This window comes from Microcebus murinus, chromosome 17 (assembly GCF_040939455.1).
Source record: "Microcebus murinus isolate Inina chromosome 17, M.murinus_Inina_mat1.0, whole genome shotgun sequence".
In the NCBI taxonomy this organism is placed as follows: domain Eukaryota; kingdom Metazoa; phylum Chordata; class Mammalia; order Primates; family Cheirogaleidae; genus Microcebus; species Microcebus murinus.
This window is the reverse complement of record NC_134120.1, coordinates 22,547,759-22,570,210: the sequence shown is the minus strand read 5'-3', so window position 1 is coordinate 22,570,210 and position 22,452 is coordinate 22,547,759. Positions and strand designations below refer to the sequence as shown.

The 22,452-nt window shown below is 43.3% G+C and overlaps 1 protein-coding gene across 2 annotated transcripts in view; it reads right to left on the bottom strand.

Moving 5' to 3' along the window:
* MYO5B (myosin VB) overlaps positions 1 to 22,452 on the bottom strand; it is a 283,722-nt gene that overhangs the window by 146,230 nt on the left and 115,040 nt on the right. For both annotated transcript variants that reach the window (XM_020282335.2, XM_075993885.1), the window contains exons 2-4: positions 14,486 to 14,596; positions 3,496 to 3,667; positions 874 to 1,018 (exon numbers count right to left, since the gene is read on the bottom strand). In XM_020282335.2, coding sequence (XP_020137924.2) covers positions 874 to 1,018; positions 3,496 to 3,667; positions 14,486 to 14,596 — 428 coding nt within the window. The remainder of the gene's footprint in view (positions 1 to 873; positions 1,019 to 3,495; positions 3,668 to 14,485; positions 14,597 to 22,452) is intronic.

The following is a 22,452-nucleotide window of genomic DNA, read 5'->3' as shown; positions in this document are numbered from 1 at the left end:
AATCCACTAAAGCACAGACTACCTGAAAAGGGATTTTCCTCCCACAAAAATCACTAACTCATCGCAAAGCCTCAACATCTCTGCTCCCCCTTAATTGACTTAGCATAAGATACTCTCTAGAGATGGCAAGAAAAATTTGGCTGAGAGCATCCAGCACTTTAGTGTTTATTGAGACATGCATTTCCCTCAAAACACTCATAAAACTTTCCCTACTTTATACCTGAACAGTTATAGCCCACCACACAGCCCATTTCCTGACAGAACAGACCTGCACCTATCTTTCAGAGTTAGGACAAGAATGATAATGAAGAGATCTACTTAAGCGCCTAAACAGAACCCCACTTCCAGGCTAAACACCCAAAACTGCTATTTACAGCTGCTCATTTGAAACTTCTGCTTCCGCCCCCAAATGCTTGGCATCTCAACAAGCTGTCAAGAGTCCTAGTTTCTTCGAAAGGGAGTCTTCAGTGAGACCATCTGTAGATCAGGCTGGGATAAATGAATGGAGATGCTATCAAATGGATTCCATTATACCAGCAAGAGACAAAAGAGGACCTAAAGGAAGTCAAGGAGAGATGAAAGACAATGGCTCTATCCCATGCCTCAAAAAATGAATTAATCTGAATAATGAATAATTTTGAAATAAATGAACAGAGCCACTATTCTTCAACTCTAGGTTCAAGTTCACAGGGACAAGGTAATGACACAAGGAAATAAGGTGAAAAACAGAACCCGGGCTGCTTTGTGTCCAAGGTGTTTTTTCAACCCCAGTCTTGCCACTCCAATGGGAATGGCAGCCACAAAGGAAGGTACAAACTCCCCTTCCTGTCCCCTCACTACCCAGGAGAACGTCTGGGCTGAGGTCATTCTCACCTGGCCATCTGCTTGTAGGCTTCTTCCGCCACGGCAAAGATGTGGGGGTCCATATCTCCCATGTTTTGGCCACTGTAGGCATAGATGACATCTTGTCCATAGATTGGCAACTGTTCATAAGGATTAATGGCAACAAGCACGATACCTGCAAACAGACAAGGCAGTCAGATTCTGACGGTGCACCAGCCACCTGGCAACAAGTGAAGGTACCCAACCACTCACATACACCAAAGCTAAAGAATGAGAGGGCAGCAGAACAAGTCTTGACCAATCACTCAAATCTATCAAGACTTACCTGTGTGCTTTCACACTAGACTCTGTTGAAGAATAAGATACAGGCCAGGCCTCCAAATACCCAACAGCCTGGACTGAGCATACACATAAACACACACATTCACAAATGCTCACACTGAGTTCATAGAATAGATATATGCAAAGTGTTTTCAGGATCAGAGAGAAGAAGTTGTTTAACTCTGCCAGTAGGTATTAGCGAGACTTAAATATCCATCTCAGAACTAAAATCTAGGAAAATTAATTTTTTCATTTGTATATGGGTTATCAACTAAAATATAAATTTTGTGGACAGAGTATGATTTACATGTCTTAAGGTCTAATCTTGGCTCAACCAATTACTGTGTGATTTTGGCAATTACTCAATCTCTCAGTGCCTCAGTTTCCTCAACTATAAAATGGGAACAACAGTGCATTTACCTGAGATGTCCTAAGGACAAAATGATTGATTGAGAGAGGGGACACTTAGATGAGTGCCTTGTATAGTAAGCATTGTGTTTGCTATTATTTTTGCATCACATCTCATATCTTTTTTTCTTACATCTTGTGTCCCCAAAGGATGCATTGCAATGACAGGCTCAAACGCATGTTTATTGGGCAATCAGGAAATGCTATAAGGTTCAGATCATCTTTTTTGGATGGGTCAAGGCAGGCTGATATTTGAGAAAGACAAAAAGCAAATTTGATCTTCAAGACACAACAGAAATGTACCTTTTTCTTTCCCATAAGATTGCATTCTAGACGTCAGAAGACCCACTGACTGTGGTACAAAAAAATAGTTTCCAGTCACTTGGGGAAAAGGCAGCAAGACTGGAAAGCGCCACTGCTAAGAGGGGAAGTTTCCTACTTCATGTTCCCTTCCAGAGTTTGAAAAGACACATGGGGAACCCGAAGTGTAATAAATCAGATTATTCCAAGTAAATGGGAAAGAGCCAGGGAAAGAAACAGACATTTAAGTCCTCTTTTGATGGAAGTCTGCCCAAAAAGACAAAAAATAATGTCCAGAACCTGGATAAAGTCCACTAATAAAGCTAATCACTTGGAGAATCCTCTTAGGAGCAGCCTCACATGTTCTGCTGGTTATCAGAGAGCTCTACAAAACTCTAACTCATGTAGCAGTCAACTCAAATGTTGATATACCCTGAGGTCACATATTTTCCTAAAATATCCTGGTCCCTCCAGAGCAGAAACAAGTACTTCCTTGATGACTGGGAATTCTGTGCCACCATCAGTCACTCTGAGCAGCCAGAGCTGGAAGAGGTAAAGTGCATTTGGGTAAGTATGTGCAGACACAAGGATGTCTCCTACAGGGGATTCTTTTAAAAAGGAAAGTTGATGGTCATTTACCCCTTTCTCCTAAAAAGGGAGATTTTTTTTTAAGTCTACTGAAAAAAACATCTTATTAAAGGCTTTGATGATTGATAGTTTCTTTCAGGTAAAACTTCCCCTAGCAGTTGGGGTGAAGGAGGTTTTGGGAAACCACAGTTCTTCAAGTACTGAACATGCTACCCACAGCTCCCAAGAGCTGGCATAAAAGCTCACCCTAACTTCGTAGCTAACCTACCAATTCCAAACCAAAGTAGAATATAAAGTGAAACACCCAAGTACCTGAGGCATCACTTAAGACCATGAGCAAAACCTTTAAGGCATGACCAGGACAACTCCCACAAACACTCCAACCAGATCCTTGACTTCCCTCTTAAACAACAGCTCATGGGGTTCTATTAATATTTTTGCCATACCACTTAGCAATACTCTTAAAAAAAAAAACAGAAACCCAAATTTGGGACGTGGGAAAAGGAGAAGTTTTAAAAGAAAACCAAATATGATAATTTCAGGACTTTTTGTTTTAAGCATTTAGTATGATTTTTCTTGCTAATCTGACAAAAACTCATCAAGCACCATGTTTGTACACATAGGCAAAGTGACTACGTAAGAAAGGTAGCCCTTTCGAGCAGAAAAACAAAAAAAAGCCAAGCATAAATTTTCAGGCGTGGGTGGGGTGGTGAGAGCAGGCGCCCGAGCCTGGGCACTGTGCTACACTTACTGCTCTACTCTGACTCCAAGGACTGAGCCTCCACCGGTCACACCACATGGTGTGACCCATTTCTTCCCTGGTTGAGCTGTGATTAACGCCAATCATCCCGCAGAGACTGGGGCAGCCTAATTAAGCCACATTCACTGATTGCAAACCTTTCAGGGTCTCAGTGGAGAGGTACTTATAAATGACAGAGTGAAAGTGGGATTCTTAACCATTTGAAGAATGGTTACACATCTAAAGCTGGTAAGCACTTTCAAACACACACAGCCGACAGACACTTCCGCGCTTACCACAGTAGGTGTAGATGTGGTTGGACTCCAGGAAACGGACCTTCAAATTATGCAAGACTGCGGGCTCGTGCAGATAGCTAAGGGCAGTGAGGTCGTTCTCTCCCACCAAGATATCTGGATTCCGTAAGAAGGGCAGCTGGTTGCTCTGGACGTCAATTGGGTATTCCCGAATCTAAAGACATGCAAGCAGCAGACACAAAAAGGCAGAGTTATGAAGCATTTATGGTCAATGTCCTGTCTTCTTCCCTGGGATCATTAGCACAATCAGAAGTGACAAAGATAAATAATGTTTTAAAGAAAGGCAAGCTGAATAAATATCTGTGTTCCCATGATAGACTGGCACAGGTAGAAAATTTGCTGATAACATAATCCCAGGATATTGAGGTAAAAGACTGACAAGACATTAAGGAAGCACCAGATTTAAGAGAGTGGTCTATTGTTTCTTAATGAAAAACACTGAATCTTTAATTCGGTTGCAGTTGGGGTGCTGTTCTCTCTCCCATCTAAGGCACTTTCCTGGACTGGCCCCATTTATTGCTGGTACAACTCAATTTTTATTTGGATTATCTTGTGAGTAACAAACTGCCCTCTACAAGTGGCCTCAAATTGTACCACGTGTACATGTATTTCTTCACAACCTAAATCAGGGAGTAGGATTATACCTTTTAAGATCAAATCTCAGGACACATTTATAACTGACTACACATATGGACACATACATCTACACATGTAAGTTATAAAAAAGTAGCAGGGGATATTTTTAAACATTTAAACAAGAGGAACTTGGCTGCTATGCACAATGTTTTATCTAAGTTTCTTATGGTGTTCTTAAAAATCTTCTGGGAAACTTGTAAAAACAGTTTTTTTACCCCAACTGATGTATCAAGAGCTCTGGAGCGGGGCTTAGGAATCCAAAATTTAAAGAAATTCTCAAGTAATTCTGATACAGGTGGCCTACAGATCACATTTTAAGAATTATTAGTCTACATAAACCTTTTAGAAACTGCTATGGACATAGACTCAGTTTACTGAGATAATAGTCAATTTTTAAGAGAATATAAATACCAAAGTTCCTCCCATACCCATTTTATTTTATCTTATCTGATTTTTTGAGACAGTCTCACTTTGTTGCCCCGGCTAGAGTGCTGTGGCATCAGTCTAACTCACAGCAACCTCAAACTTCTGGGCTCAAGCAATCTTGCTGCTTCAGCCTCCCGAGTAGCTGGGACTACAACCATGTGCCACCATGCCAGGCTTTATTTATTTTTTTTTTATATATATATGTGTGTGTGTATGTGTGTGTGTGTGTATTTTTTTTTAGTTGGCCAATTAATTTCTTTTTATTTTTAGTAGAGAAGGGGTCTTGCTCTTGCTTGGGCTGGTTTCAAACTCCTGACCTTGAGCGATCCTCCTGCCTCGGCCCCCCAGAGTGCTAGGATTACAGGCGTGAGCCACCGCACCTGGCCCCATACCCCTTTTTTTTTCAGAGGGACTTGTATTATCAAATCTTAGGTTGTATTACAAATCCAGCAATTAAAGTACTACAAGAAGGGTGCTAAAATTGGCAGATAAATGAAATGTAATAGATCCAGAAATAAACGCAAGTGCATAGAGACAATTTGTACATAATAATGTTAAAATTGCAAATGAAAGGTTAAGAGGAATTTTTGAAATAATGTTGGTAGGTAAACTAACCATTTAGGAAAAAATGCCAGTATTCTATTTTCACTCCCTCATATCAAAGTTTTAGATGGAACAAACATTGAAAAAGAAAAATAGGAAAACAGGCCAATATTTATATACGTTTTAGAAGGAAGAACTTTTGAAGGATGCTGCAAAAACCAAAACAATATAGGAAAATATTCGTAAATTTCACTATAATAAAAAACTTGAAAACTATCATAAAACACCATGTGCAAAGTCAAATGGGTACAGGGACTCTGTATTATGTAACGAATTCATAATCTCAACATCTAGATAGTTATCAGAAATCAAAAAGAAAATCAACACCTTGAAAGAAAATTGTATACAGAACACAAGTCATAAAATAAGAACAAATAGACAACATATGAAAAACTCTTCAACTTGACCAGTAATCAAAGAGATGCAAATAAAAGATTATTAGCACTACTATCCACCAAATGAGCAAAAGCATAAAGACCAACAAGACCCTAACTAGGAAGCATGTGGACAAACAGGAGTGCCACCTGAGGGAACAGATTGCTTCAACCTCTCTGGAGGGCAGCAGGCAACACCTACTCAAAATTTTTCATCAACAGACTCCTCCTTCCTTGGTCACACAATCTTACAAGTGAGCCAAGATACAGACTCACTGAAACCATAGCTAATGACACTAAAACATGACAGACCTATATGGACGGTCGGGCAGCTACCCACAACATTCTTCTGAATTAAGAAAAAGGTGTCTAGAGAATTTATAAGAGAATCCCATTTATTAAAACTATATGTTAAAGCGAGACCAAGGGGAAATAGGGTGTTCAGGGTTGAATTTTATTTCATTACATTCAAGAGTTGGTAGCTGTTAGTGGTATCTGCTTAGTGGTACCTTCTGCTGTTAGTGGTATCACCAAGACCCTAATCACGCTTTCCTCCCGGAGCCACCCTAAAGGTGCCCTGGTAGAGATGTCCCTGGCCGCCTTGGAACATGCCTGCCCCATCCCCCAGCTCAGCAGGCAGCACGGGGCCAGCCAACTGCAGAGCCTCAGAGCACACCCTGCCCAGCTCCTCACGTTTCAGATTAGAAAGCCGGCACCTGAGCCCGTGGCTTTAAACCCCGAGGCAGAAATGCTGGCGTTCTATCTATTCTCAGATGACTCTCTTCTCAAAAGACACTTCCCCTGACATGTGGGGCAAACACATATGCAATTTTGTGAAAGCACCCACACATAAACTAGCGGTACTGGTTACAGTTAAACTCGCAAAGAGTGAAAATGCCCGGAGCAGCAGGGAAGAGGTAGGCGCTGCGAGCTCAGCATTCAAAGCTACAGCTCTGCCTGGTGTGTGGACATCCAGAGGGAAGGAAGGAGTAAGAGACTTAACACGTTGTTCTGTTTTAACAGGAATGCGATTCTGACACTGCTGCCGGTGTCCAGCCTTTTTAGCTAGTATGGCTTTATTTGAAATCTAAGCGTGTGTGACCCCAATCAGGGGCCATGAACTTCCTGGCACAAGAGACTCCATCCACTTCGTAATAGCAGGGCTTTTAGAGGTAAAAAGGAGGCTGAATGTTAACACCCATCACAAAATTGGCACTCAGTCCCTGGCTTTCTTCTGAGGCCAGGAGCTGGGAACCAGAGAAGGGGGTCTCCAACTGGTCCCTTGGGGGGGTGGTGTACATGTAGGGGACTGCTCTGCACCTGCATTCGCTGATGGGGTAGCCACCAGCCACGAGCGGCTTTTTAAATGAAGTCAGTTGAAATTAAATACAATTAAAACCTCAGTTTCCCAATCACAGTAACCATACTGTAACGGTCCAATAACCACTTGTAGCTAGTGACTGCCACAGTAAACAACTCAAGAAATTGACCATTCCATGCTAGCACAGCATTCTATTGGAAGCAGTGGCATAGACTGTGCTAAACCTTGCAGGTCCTATAATGCTTAGTAGGGACTTAAAATATAAGTCGGATAGAACATCTTGACTTCTCCCATCCTACATTTCGTGCCCATGTCATATAGTATTACAGCGAGAGAGCACCATCATCAAAACATCTTTGAATGACAACTCCTGGCACAAAGATTCAGGCCTAGTAATAATTGTGTGTGGTAGACAGAGCAGGAGAAAGAGAGTGGTTTTTATTATCTACCCAAAGAACAAGAGTTAAAAAAGAGAGAAACTAATCAAAAACAGTTACCAGCTGGCAATCAGTCAGTGTTGACTCAGAGGCACTAGGTAAGCAGTACTTACTCTGGTAGAAAAGCATTAAACTAGGAGTTAAACCAGGTATTCAAGTCCTGGCCCATCAAACAAAAGCAGTGGCTCTCTATCCTTCCTGCACTTTAGGATCCCCTTGTGAGCTTTTGAGAAAGACACTGTGCTATGTCCCATCCGTGCACTCTGCTTTAATTGGTCCGGCTGCAACCTGGGCTTTGTCTTTTATTTAAACTTCCCAGGGTTCCTAATGTGTAGCCAACACTGAGACCACTGAACCCAAGTGCTGTAGGCCTTTAGCCTGCCACTTCACTCCCATGGACCTCGGTTTCCCTACTTGTAAGACAGTCTCTAAGGACCCTTCCAACCTTATTGTTTATTAGCCAAAAGTTGTTTTTGTTGTTGTTGTTGTTGTTGTTGTTTTTAAGAGACAGGATCTCGCAGTGTTGCCCAGGCAAGAACCCCCGGGCTCAAGTGATCCTCCCACCTCAGCCCCCCAGCAGCTGGGACCACAGGTCTACAGGTGCGCACCACTACACCTGGCTGAAGGTTTTTAACTCAGATCAGTGGATGCAAGGATGTTCTCATTTGTGAAATTACAAGAGCTGCCCTACCGGAATAGCAAAGTGAAGGAAACTATAGTCGCAGGTAAGAGGAGAGCTCAAAGCTTGAGTCCCACTTACAGTAGCAAGTGTGTGGTTCTAAGTTCTTTTAATATACATTAAAAGGCTGTTTTATATTATGTCCTAAATGAGTACAAAACACACATTTATTTAATGAACGTTCTGCTTTCTCATTCTCCAGCAGTTCTGTGTGTAAGTTTTATCTGTATTTTCTCCAGTCCTCAGAAAGCTCATTCTTCTTTAAGGGAACCTTCTGATTCTTCCCCCATACTACTTAACACAGGCCTCGACACGGCGCAGGCACTCAGTTACCAGAAAAATTAAATACTCTCATTTACATCAACTTCACTTAGGAAAAGTCAGTTCGGTTATGAGAAATTAACAAATTAAATCTGAAATTTCAGTGGCTCAATACCACCGGGGTTCATTTCTCACTCATATTAGGTGCCCAAGGCTGGCTAGCAGGGGGCTCTGCTCCATGAAGTCGCTGACACCAACACACGGCTTGGACAGCCACCAGGCAGGTGAAGAGAAGAGCACAGCAAACTCCCATCGATTTTCTCTGCTTCCACCTCCAAGTGATGTGCATCAATTCTACCTTCAGCCCTCTGGACAAAAGCCATTCCAGGATCCAAGCTAACTGCAGGGGGCAAAGAACCATCATGGAACATGCAGATCCCACCTCTGCCACCTTTCAGTGTTCCTGCTTTGAGAAGGCAGCTGGGAACTCGGAGGTAGCTGGCCCAAAGGGGTTTCAAACAGAGTACTGGAGTTGGGGGACAGAGAGAGGGTGTGGTGGGGTAGAGTCAAGTATTCTACCCATGGCCACTATCGTTTTAGAAAGATTTCTCAAGATTTTGGGCCTAGAGCCTTTCATATTCTAAGTCCTATATTTATTTATGTTATTATAAGTTATTTATGTTATTGTAAGTTAGACTGAAAGCTTCACAAAGGCACAGATGTCCATTTTCACTGCCATGGAATCAGACCCTGGCATATAATAATTGCTCAATTATTTTTAATGAATGAATGATGAATGAACAGTCGTTGCAAGTAATTACAAGAAAAGGGTGATAAATGAAAAGCCACGGATAAACTTCCTGGTCAACATACAATTAAGAGGTTTGAATTATAAACAAAATTAAACAGCAACATAAAAACATGGAGTCTAGGTTAATCTTTTTGACATCAGTTTATTACATAGCTTACACATTCTGTCAGAATCATGGAGTCCCAGTTTAAGTCATAACTTGGTGTATTTCAGCAATGAACAGACTAGACCATTTGCTTTATGGGCTTACACCAGGGATTCTCAGCCTTTGCACTGTTGACATGTGGGGCTGGGGGTAATTCATTATCATGGGGCCGCTGTCTTATGTGTTAGTACTTAACACCCCTGGCCTCTACTCACTAGATGCCAGTAGCAAACCCCTTGCTCATGACACTTTTGTCAACCAAAAATGTCTCCAGACATTGCCAAATGGCTCTTGTGGGCCAAATTGCTGCCCCATGCATCTCTATGCAGAAGTAGCCAGGCAAAACATCCTAACTTACAGGGGAAAAAACATACATAGTAGGAAAACAGGTCAATGATAATGAGTAAGTAGAAATAACTTCAAGGGTAATCAACTAGAGATGGATTATGGTCATGCAACAATGTGAATGTACTTAGTGCCAGTGAACTGTACACTTAAAGTTTATCATCTTTACCACTTTTTATGTTATATGTATTTTACAATTTTTTCACAATTTTTACAACTTTTTTAAACACAAGATGACTAGCTACATTGATACCACCACCAGTAGACAATTATATGCAATATTATGTCTTAAGACAGTTTGTATATGTATAATATAACCATAACTGAGCAACTAAGAGCAAAACTAAGATAAATATAAAAATTATTAGAAGACCTATAACTAATGTTGTAATAGAGAACTGAAATAACCAGCTTTAAAAAAAAAAGTAATCAAGCTCACCACTAAAAAACTCTACTGGTACCAGAAGAGTATTCTCAGACACTCTTAGCTCTCTGGGTTTTGCCAGAGATGTGTGTAGCTGGCACTTAATCTCCAGTGGGTTTCCAAGAGCTCTGTAGGCATTCTTAAGATGTATGGATCTGAGTGCACCAACGTTCAAAGACAGAAGTCCTGGTTCTTTTGTGGGACTATAGCTTATTGACATGAAGAACCATGCTTGATAAGCCCTTGCTATAGTATCTTGATATATTCATTCAGTGCCATCCTTAGATCTAAGAAGGGCCCCTTCCCTGGGCCCTGCATTTGAGAGGGCCTCAAATATCAAAAACACAAAATGAACTTACTAATGAACACATGGTGCCTTCGTCCTTGGGATCAGCATTCACTGCAGATACAGAATGACTGCAACTCTCAACACCACTCTAGTGACTAACGCCCCTTTGAGTCCTGGGCAAATGCCTCTCCACATCTCTAGCCCCATGGCCTTGAAATAAGAAAATGGTGCCCAGTTTTTAAAGGTTCACAGGCTATATCACTACCAATGTCAGAGACTATACTGCTTTGCAGTGGGGAGAGGAATCAGGTGGCAAAGATGTCTATGTAAGAGACACATGAACATAGCATGTTCTTAGATAATGAAATATCAGATTCTTAGATAATGGAATATCTTTTCCCAGCTGGGCCAACGGTCCAAGTAATTGCTTCTCCACATGTTCTTTCTTTTCTTTTTTTTTTTTTTTTTGAGACAGAGTCTCACTCTGTTGCCCGGGCTACAGTGCCATGGCGTCAACCTAGCTCACAGCAACCTCAAACTCCTGGGGCTCAAGCAATCCTTCTGCCTCAGCCTCCCGAGTAGCTGGGACTACAGGCATGCACCACCATGCCCGGCTAATTTTTTCTATATATATTAGTTGTCCAATTAATTCTTTTCTATTTTTGGTAGAGACGGGGTCTATCTCTTGCTCAGGCTGGTTTCGAACTCCTGACCTTGAGTGATCCTTCCGCCTCGGCCTCTCAGAGTGCTAGGATTACAGGCGTGAGCCACCACGCCCAGCCATCTCCACATGTTCTAACCATGGTTCCAGATGTGCTAAGTATTTGCAACCACTGCAACAGGAAGAATGAGGAATACTTTCCAACACAGAATTCCTATTTCTCTTATATATACGTGTCTGTACACAGGTGCCAGCTTAACAGACTCAAAGACAGTGATTTACACTGGCAACTGGACGGAGATCAAGTAGTAGAGTTGCAAATATCTTTACTTTTAAAATATTAAATGTTTTCGATTTAAAATTAAAAATGTAAAATCCAAATTTTGATGAACTATACTTAAACATTTAAGCGGACTATGGGATCACAATCTCTCGTACGGCAGCCCCACAAACCTCGGGGTGGTCATGGAGGTACTGACCCACGGATGGAGCACGTTACTCTCTGTAGAGCCCATGCGCTCTGTCAGCCTCTCACGAGCACCAGGCCAGGGCCCTGCACAGAGGGAGTGCTCACCATCAACGTGGTGCAGACACTGGACACAAACTCAGGGGAAAACAGAACTTAAACGCAAAACCATGGGAAGAGGGAGCTGCCGCTAGAGGGCAGGAGTTGAGCCGTCTGCGAGGGGGGTGGGGCCCAGAGAGAGCAGGCCTGACCGGCAGCGCAGAGCTCTGCTCTAGGGGAGGCAGGAGGAAGTTACCTTACCGCCAAGGACTGCATGCCAGGGAACGCCTGATCCAGTTTAAGACCGCAGTACTGTGCCAAGGGTTGGCACACCTAGCTATCTCGTACCCATTGTGGCTTCTATCCTTTCCCCCTAAGCCCCTAAAAGTTTGCCATCTTCTCATTGGCTTTAATATAAAACATTTTACATCAAGCTAGGTGAAATTGGTCAGTCACAAAAAGACAGACACTGTATGATTCCATATATATGAGGTACCTGGAATGGTCAAATTCAGAGACAGACAGTAGAATGGAGGTTTCTAGGGGCCATGGGGGGAGAAGAGACTGGGAAGTCAGTGTTTCATGGGGACCAGGTTTCAGTTTTGCAAGATGAAGAGTTCTGGAGAAGGACAGTGGTGATGGTTGCACAATAATGTGAATGCCAATGAGTTGCTAATTGCCACCTAATTGTTAAAAATAGCTGTGGTAAGTTCTATGTGACATACATCTTGCCACAAAAATAAATAAGCAAAAGCAGAGGTGACAAAACATGTTAGAGACAGTGAGAAGCTTGACCACCTTGAACAGAGGGCATGGGTTAGCAGGTAGGTAGAAGGTCCTGTAAGTCAGTTGGGAACATTATCGTATTTATGGAACAGACCCTAATTTATTTTAATCCTTTTCCACTGCAGTAAAACCCACACTACTGGACTTCAGGGCCAGAGGTTGATGGGGTGAATTTTCCAGCCAGGCTAGTATACCAAGGATGGTTTCAGCTTCTTCACAAGAGACTCTTTTCAAGTGTTCAGAGTCCAGCCGTAAAACTTCTCTGCTCCCACCTCTGGTCCACAGCTCTGCTGAGTTGCTCGTAATGACAGCTCAGAGCCAGCCATGGACAAGCTACCAACCCATGAGCAACCTGGACAGACTCAGGTGTTCAGCGCCCATTATTTCTCGAGAGCTGCTCATCTCCAGCCCCAGGCTTCCTTTCCAATTACACACCGACTGGCCTGGTAGCAGGAGGAGGAGGAGACAGGCCCTGGGCAGCTGCCAGGATTAGTCATGCAGGGCCAAATTCCTTTTCAGCAGGGGAGGCGTGCATCTGCTTTGTTTTTAGCAACACAGATCATTCCCCACTACCTCCGTACAACTTTTCAAAAACACCCACCCACTTGAAAAAGATCAAGTGAAATGAAATCTGCTGGAGTAGAATATACACCATCCAAGTGTGTGGACTAATTTCGTTTCAGGCGTGGGGTGGGAAGTTATTCAACATGGTAAACATAATTCCATCTGTTGGGAGTTGTGTTTCTCATCTCAAAACCAAGAGGCAGCTAGCAAGACCTGCCTGCTAGGAAGAGGAAAGGGAGAGGTACACACCTTGGTGCAGACATTTGCTAACAAACTCACTGTTGCAAGTTTACCAAATGATACATTCAAATTGATACAAAACATAAGCTGGCACCAGGAGGATGTTTGGTCAACAAGTTAATCACCAACCCTCTAGAAAAGAAGACAAGACCAAAATGCTTGAAAGGATGAAAACAAGCAATAAATGATCAAAGGGTAGAGGACCAACCCAAACCACCTCTTCATGCAACGCCTGCATCCCAAACTCAATCCATCCCAATGCAGAGTCTTGAGTTTTTCTTGCCACATTGTTCCAAATCTCTCTCTTCCAACCCTCCACTGTAAACCCTTCATGAACTACCTCTGCCGGGGTCCTCAGCCTGAGACCACATGACTGTCCCCTTCTCCCATGGCTTCCAGTTGCACTGGCCTCCTTTCCTTACCTTGAACATGACAAGGTCTCGGGACTTCAGCACAGATAGTTCCTGCCTGGGATGCTTCACTCTCAGCCTACTGCACCCTGAGTCTTCCCTGTCTGGCTCCTTTCCCCAACCCCTCTCCTTCAAGAAGCGTGGTCTTGCTAAACACCCCTACCTCAGAGCAGGCTCCTCCATTCTCCCTCCTGTACCCCATCCACTTTCTTCCGTGTCTACTGTCATTAGTCACAATCCTTTGCCTCGCTTTTGTGTTCACATGCACTGCCTGCTCAGGCACTGAGCCGCCAAAAACACCAGGGCTGCAACTGTTCAGCCATCTGCCCCCAGGACCCAACTCGGTGCACAGGGTGAGCATTCAAACTATTTGTGGAATGTACCAATCACAAAAGGCTCAAGGGAAACTGAATCCGATGTATTAGGAGAAATAGAATTTGATAGTTAACTACCTTGTCTTCCTTTTGAGAGAAACCAACTGAAAAGTCAACAAAAAAAATGCTCATGACAGCAGCTAACACAAATGGAGTGCTACGTACCAGACACTATTCTAAGTACCTGCTACATATTAGCCTGTTTTATTCTCAGAGCAGCCTAGACAAACTACCATCCCCATTTTACAGATGAAGTAACAGGCAGAGAAAGATAGTTAACTCATGCAAGGTTACAATGCTAGGAATGGCTGAACCAGGATCCCAATCTAGACAGGCTGGCTTCATTGGCCTTGTTCCCTGCACAGACCCTTGCAGTAGCTACTCTCCCTCACTTCCCACTTATGCCTCAATCCCAGGAAGGGAACCTCCTGTTCCCTCCACTCCATTGAGAAGATTCTTGCCTCAACCACCAATGACCTCTCAGCTGCTAACCCTAATAGGCACTTGACATCCACAGAGCAGCTTCCTGGCTTAGCAGTTTCACATGTGTTATCAACAGCAACAGAAAAGAATACAAGGGCTCAGAAGCCTCAATATCCGAGAAAAACTCCAGCCACTATGTATCATCTAGTCCTGTTCAACACACACCTGAGCTCGCCACCCCTCAGAACCAGCACTTACCGTTTCATCTTCCAGCTTGAGCCGGAGGGTCTTGTCTCCCTCTTTGTAGTCCTTGGTTAATTCAGCCGAGCACCACACTTCATCAGGGTCAGGGATCCAGACCCTTGTGCACTGAAAAAGATGAGAACAGAAGTTTCTAAATATGTGTCACTACCCAGGAGGGGCCCATTAGGAAAACTTTTAAAACTATCTGCGCATATATACGTCCCCTTGGCTTTCAAGACAGAAGATGATCCGTGTTAACAGACAAATAACTCACAGGACTGGGAGCCGAGGGCACCTTGTAGATCTTAAGACAACATGACAGATCAAAGAAATTAAAATTTCAGAGAGATTTGCTGGGCCTGCATTTTGTTATATCTTCCAGAGTTTTATACTATTATCTCAAAGGGTGTTACAAAACAGCTATGTCAGAAGAAGCACCTAGCATGCTACAAACAAAACACCACACACAAAGAAACATCAAGACAGTACAGCAAATCTTCAAAGGTCAGGAACCTCTGCTGCGATATTCTCCATTCAGGGACAAGATGATTTTCCCACAGAAGTGAAAGAAAGTGGTCAGCATATTCAAGTATCTCTGAGTGGTCAGACATCTCAATTTATTTGTCCTTTCCTTAAGCCACAAATATACCCCAAATTCCCACTCAACCTCCTCCCAGCAGCTCTGGCTTGCAGACAAAAGACACTGACCTGGCCAAGTCCTGGCAGGAAAGAACACAGCCCTTGGTAAGCAGCGACAGAGGAGCAACCGCCAATGATGGGCCCAATACATTCTCAATGTAACTTGGGGATTCCCAGCCCTGACTTGCCCATGAGAATCACCTGGGGAGATTTGCAAACACCAATTCTGGGTTCTACCTCGGACCAACACAGTCAGGATCTAAGGCGACAGAAAAGCTGCCAAGGAGACTAACATGCACAGCAATGAACAGCAGCATCTGGACCTACTGGCTGTCACTCCTGGCATCAGCCTCTACACAGCTGTCAAATTTCTAAGTTTTCATCTCACACATAAGCGACGTCCACAGGGCCTATTTGCTTTCGAAGCTATCAGTACACACATACATATGGCTTCAGGGCCAAAGTATATCCTTAGCAAACCTGCAATAAAAGGCTCTTTTGCCCAAAAGCTCAACCTGAACATGTGCTTGGGTCAGCATAATGCATCTCATTCCTAGAGTGACATCCCTGAGCACTACCCTGTGGCCAGTCAGTTACCTGTGCACAGGCTGCCAGCTGGATTTTGGTTCTGCTTTTTAAAAACAAGTGTTTTCCTCCAAATGATCACTTGTTTTTGTTATTTTTTTTTTTAGGTAAAACTTTGATGCCTACTATACTTATCTCTAATTCACTATTGAGCAGTGAAAGTCATAAGGCAACAGAATCAGTACTAATCAATGAGAAAACGAATCGACCAACTTGCATCCTTGACGTCTCAACCCAAGGTATAAGCCAAAGTCATTTGTTTTTGGCACTACAAAGAAACAAGTTGACGGAATATTAACCTTCTGCCTGCCTTACACACAAGATACTGCTGTATTTTTATAGTCAAAACTACAGAGCCTTAGAGTAACAAAGAGCCTTATAGCATCTGAGAGCTCAATTGTTCTGAGTTATCTCCAGAGAAAACCTTCTGAGCATTGGCTCACCTTAACTGTCAACATTTCTTCTGCCCTTGGATATTCTAACTTACCTCCTTCACTGCCTCTTAAGCCCATCCAGCTGGAATGACCTTTAAGACTCTGTCCCTATGCTTCGGGTGAATGTCCTTTCTTCGGCTTTCCTACAGTTCTCTCTGGTTGTTCTCTGTTCTGAGTTACGCTCCTGGGACTGCCCCTGCCAGTCAGCACACCCAAGAAATCTTACCGAAAGCAGAGTCTCCACTCCATGTACATCACATCGGGAATGCCTCAAGGTAACAGAATGACTAAACAGAGGGGAACGGGGAAAATTCCAACAGGAACCCAACGGAGGTGATGACGTGTGGATACTGGAGGTGAGGAGCCCAGCCCAATTCAGGCAGGGACGCCCCTGGCCTTCACCCTGCAGCCATGTGCCAGTCATCGGGCAGTTAACTGCACCCAGCACTGGGGGAGTCTCACTGCCTGGCTATTTAATTCTTCATCTAGAAGAATTCATCTCTCCCCTCTCTAAACAGACTGAAAACTACCTGATATGCAGAAAATGGGCTACTGAGATTTTCCCATATCCACAAAACCTATCACAACAGCAAGGGCATAGTACGACCCTAATGATGCTTCATCTCTTTCTTCCTCCAAGTGAAGACCTCAGCATCACCACTCAGGAGCACGTTAGAGATGCAGAATCTCAGCTTCCGCCTGGACCCGTCGAATCAGAATCTAGGCGCCTATTTGCTCTTCTGCTCCTGCAACGTGATCTCTTGCTTTCCCGCCTTTGTAAACAGGTCAGCAAGCTCTAGGTGTGGGCCAAATCTGGCACACTGTTTTTATATAGCCCAGGAGTTAAGGCTAGCTTTTAAACTTTCAAATAGTTATAAAGTTAAAAGAATGATATTCCCATAACATGAAAAAGTTACATGAAAATCAAATTTTGGCAACCACAAATAAAGTTTTATTGGGATACAGCCATGCTCACTCATTCACTTAGTATCTATGTAATACTTTCACATCTCATTGACAGAGTTCAGTAACTGTGACAGAGACCTTATGGCCCAAAGGCTAAAATATCTACTATCTGACCCTTTACAGAAGGTTTGCCAACCTCTGCCCTTGTACTTGCTGTTTCCTCAGTCAGGGTGCCCTTCCTCACTTGTCCACGGGGGCAGAGTCCAAGTTCCAGCACCATATCCTCACTGGACACTTCCTTCCCTGTCCCCTACACAGTTAGCCCAACCCAACTGAGTTGCCACAATAAATTCTTCTACGATTAGCTCTCTTTCTGGTTTTGTTGCCATTGCTTGCACGTCAGTTTCACCTCATTGCAGCATGGTCTTTCAGATATACTACTGGGCATCTTGGTATCCCTGGGATCTGGTACATCCCTGGCACACAGCAGATGCTCGCTCAAGGTTTGCTGAGTACAGGAATCAAACAGAATTGCATTTATGGGGCACCTGGTTTATATCTAAAACATACTGCGATAAACACCATGTAATCAAGTACAAACATGGAGATCCACACCCTGAACTTAAGGTACCTATAATCTAGTTGGGTAGCTAATTCACACAGAAATATACTCTGATGGAGTGATGTGACCCACTCCTAAGGAGAGTAATGGCTATTCACTGGGGGAAGGGGAGGATAGGGAAAAAGGGGCAACAAAAGTTAATGCCAACTTCAAAGGACACAAAGTAGGTGGCCAAATTCTCATATAACTTTTAAAAAGGATATTGTGTATACAGATCTGACCAAACAAGCTGTGAGATTCAAACCCAGTAAATATCTGGGCCGCTAGCATGTCCCCACTGAGTCCCCACAATATAGACTCATGTGGACGTGCATTGAGATTACTGTGGCTCGTTATTGCACCAGAATGAAGTCAATCCTCTGTTCTGGGGGTGCAGGATGGTCGACATCTGCAGGCAGCATCCCCCAATTCCTTACTCCTCACTTTGATCCCACCTTCAAAGTCTCAGCTTAAAGTGCCTATAAATTACTGACCAGGGCTGTTTACCCAATGTCACACACACCATGCATAATGAGCAATTTATAGATCTTCCAAGGGTAATTTTAAATATAATCAAATTTTGCCTTACATGCTAGCTTTGCAAACACCCCCACCCCCAACAACCTATCCACCGAGGAAGATGCATTGCCTCTGTAATGTACAGAGCAGTATACGATCAGTGTGAAGTAAATGGCCAGGAAAGCAGACACACAAACTAACAAGGGAGACACAGTGCCCCAGTAGCTAGCAAAGACTTGAGGAAGATGGATCTGAGCTTTGGAGATGAAAGGATTTGGAAGGGAAGGGTTTTCTCTTTGAGGTGATGAAAATGTTTTATATTGTCAGACAGAGGTGGTGTGTGCACGACATTGTAAATATGCTAAATGCCACTGAGTTGTTCACTTTAGAATTGTTTTCTATTATGTGAATTTTACCTCCATTTAAAAGCACACACCATTCTGGTTGCAGAGGATGCAAACAGTATCTTGTATACCCTCTCTCCTGACATGGGTTCTCACTCTTAGACTATGGATAAGCAGTAAAACATTTTCACAGAAAGCCATCATTTTATGAGCCAGACAGAAACTCTCTAGAAATAAGGTTCCATGTTGCCTTTTAGTTTCTCACCTTCAAGAAATTCCCTCAAACCAATCTGACCTCCACCAGACTTGCTGTAACGCAGACACTGTCGGAAAGACACGCTCACTCCTATAACCTGATTACAGTGCCACTCAATTCGTCAGCACCCTGTTTTACAATGCTTAATTCGATTATATCAAAGTAAATAAGATAGCAAGCCTGACCTAATTAACAAAGAAAAGCTTGTGATTTTGGAAAGAGTCTCTTGTATTTCCTGGAGAAGGCTGATGCCTATGTCAAGTGCAAATGCATCAGTACCAAGCTACTCTCTGCAGCCCCCTGTTGGTTTCTCCAGCTGCAGGGCCATCTCTGACAGTTCTACACACAGCTGGAGGCAGCGGCTGGCTATGTCAACAGCGTTCAGTCCTGACTGCATATGAGCTTCACCTGGGAGCTTTTACAAACCCCAGCAACACCACCCAAGACTACCTTCCGTCCATCTCTGGGTGTGGGAACCACGCAGTGTTTTTTTTTTTTTTTTTCTTTTGAAGCTCCCCAGATGAATCCAATATTCAAGGAAGTTTGAGAACCAACAGTTCATGTGACTTGACTCAAACTGTGATTTGTAGGGTATCACAGACACACATGTGCTCAGAGGCCTTGCCCACCAGCTTGTGGTTGAACACAGAATTTCAGCCTGTGGATTCTTTCTTCTAAGAACTCCCTTCCAAAAGCTCCAGCTAAAATGTAAATACACTCTCCACAAGAGCACAACATTTACCCAGTTACATGAATTACCATGCAGTATAGCACTGTGGCTAAGTGTATGGGCTGTAGGGTCAAACAGCTCTGGTGGGAATTCTAACCACCACTTATGATGATGAATGGATCTGAGCTGTGGTTTCCTCAGTTGAACAATGGGGTTAAAAAATCATACCCACCTCATAAAGTGTTCCAAGAATTAAATGAGAGCCCTTAGTATCAGAGCATGTAAATATTAGGCAATGATAATGATATCACATGCTGTTTTGTCTAGAAAGCGGGATCCTGATGGGACTTTGGATAGGATTAGGGAACAAGAAAATAAGAAACCTAAGGTTTCCTATTACTAGGATCCTTTTGCTGTCCTGCAGGTCACAGGTCTATCTAGCCTTAAATCTAGCCTTAAATGCTAGAACATTTAAGAACTCTGTAGATCTTTAAAAACAAAAACACCAACACCCATGTCCCACACTTGAATAATCAAGATTAAATCCCTAGGGGTAGGCCGGGTGAGGTGGCTCACACCTGTAATCCTAGCACTCTGGGAGGCTGAGGCGGGTGGATTGCTTGAGGTCAGGAGTTTGAAACCAGCCTGAGCAAGAGCAAGACCCCGTCTCTACTATAAATAGAAAGAAATTAGTTGGCCAACTAATATATATAGAAAAAAAAAATTAGCTGGGCATGGTGGCGCATGCCTATAGTCCCAGCTACTCAGGAGGCTGAGGCAGCAGGATTGCTTGAGCCCAGGAGTTTGAGGTTGCTGTGAGCTAGGCTGACGCCATGGCACTCACTCTAGCCTGGGCAACAAAGTGAGATTCTGTCTCAAAAAAAAAAAAAAAAAAAATCCCTGAGGGTAAAGCCCAAGCACTGCATTTTAAAAATGAAAAGAAAGTTCCCCCAAGTGCTCAATGTGCTATCAGAATTAAAACCACCATTTCAAAGTGAGCTTCAGAGAGAAGGTGGACTTTAGGGAAAAGAATAGGGACATTTGAAACACTCACTCCCTGTAATTATTGACATGCTACTTCCATAACTTTACACTAATATAAGTCAATTTGAGTACTGTAATAATTTCAACTTATTTTCAAAACTCAGTTAATATAAGCAGGGGTATCAGTCCTATTTTATAGAGGAGAAACCTGAGGGTTAAAAGTACTGAATAATTTGCCCAAGTGACCAAAAGCCAAGTCAGGAGCAGAACCAGAGATGAGAACTAGGCTCTGACTGTAAGTCCTCCACTGCCTACTCTCTCCTGGAGAAATATTGATTTTCCTACAGCAGCCCAGGACCTGCTGAGTATATATTTTATACAGGTAAAGTATCTTGTAATTACACATGAAAACAAGTGTAAATGCCCATTTACAATGACACACCCAGCGGTTTCAGTGTTAAGCCTCAGGCAGACTGAAGTCAGTTGTAAGGAAACCTTGATCTGAAGCAAGACCGCCTGGGCAGGGCTCCCTGGGAACAGACAAGAAGGGGCCCCCCTCCAGGCTAACTTGGTGGCTACCTGGATAAATGGCCTGTCCATTCCTGTGTTGAGAGACCAAGAATAGGAACACTTATTTCTTCAGCACTATAACCCTAGCACTAAAATAAAGTCCAAAGTTTTTAGTAGGCACTCAAATCTCTGCTTCAAATTGAAATCAGAGCTCTGGTTGGGGGAGAGGGGGAGGAGCCCTTTTGATAGAATAGAAAATGTAGGGAACAACCTTTTTGCTCAGGACATGAGTTTTTGCTGTAACTCACTGGGGAGGATGCAAGATTCAGGTAATCAGCTTCCATCCCTCAAGGAGCACAGCAGCCAACAACACAGCAACCTTCCGTGGAAGACCAGTCTGAGATCGATCACAGATAATAGCATCAAACAAAAGTCACCCGCATGGAAATGAATAACTAGATAGACTTTTCACTTGAAACTTTCAATCCATTTCTTAAAAGGAGAGAGGCAAGACCTAGAACCCAGATGTCACCTGAGGCAGGAAGCATCACACCCATTAAGAGGACACCAAGCTTGGTCCACATCCAAAATGACAGGAGTGTGTGCTGAGAACCACAGTGCTAAGAGACTAAAAAACCCTCCAGGCCCAATGAACTTGTACCCTTTAAAACTGACGACATTCACTACTCAGTTCTTTAGTGAGGCAAACACAACACTTAAATACTTCTTAAGGATGTCATAAATAGTGTCTTCTGCTGAGTGTAACTGTGTCCACCTTGAAGTTTCTGCTATGAAAGCAATAGTTCTATGGAGGGGAAAGGAAGAAAGAAAAAACACTTCTGAACTAAGCCAATTATTTCATCTCAGTGCCACCATAAGAGCAGTTTCCCAAGCGACTTGGTACCTGGCAGGGCACTGCCACGTTGGAGGAACTATGAAGACACCTTCCCTAACTGTGCTTGTGGGAAGTGGGTCCCATTCCAACCCTTTGCAAAGTAAGAATTTGGAAGACTCAGCCTTTTACCCCGTCCAAGCAGAACCTCTCAATCAGTTCTGTGTTTACTGATGTCTGAAGATAGTATCCACGGGCCCAGAGCCTAAATGCATCCTGAACCCACACTGGTGATTAGTCCCCCAGACTTTGGGGACCAATGTCAAGAACATCCCCAACCAGGGTGTTGCTGGTCATCTTTCCTTCCTATTTATGGGGCTCCCACTACAGGAGACAAGGGAGCAAGGAGGTTAAGGTTCAGGTAAAGAGTGCTAGTCCCAACCCCCACCCATCAAGTATTGTTCTATATTCCTGAGGCCTGGCTTCCTCAAAAGGTATTTCCCCATCTGGGGGAAATATCTTCTGTATCAGGGCTGTCCTTAGGATTAATGTATATAAAATATTTAGCACATAGTAAATGTTTATAGTCATTACTACGGCAGGAGCTCAGGCCCTGGGAAGGAATAATAATACATGGATATTATGGGAGAGCACAGACACAACCAGGTAATCCCAGCAGAACTATGTGCATGCAAGATGTGA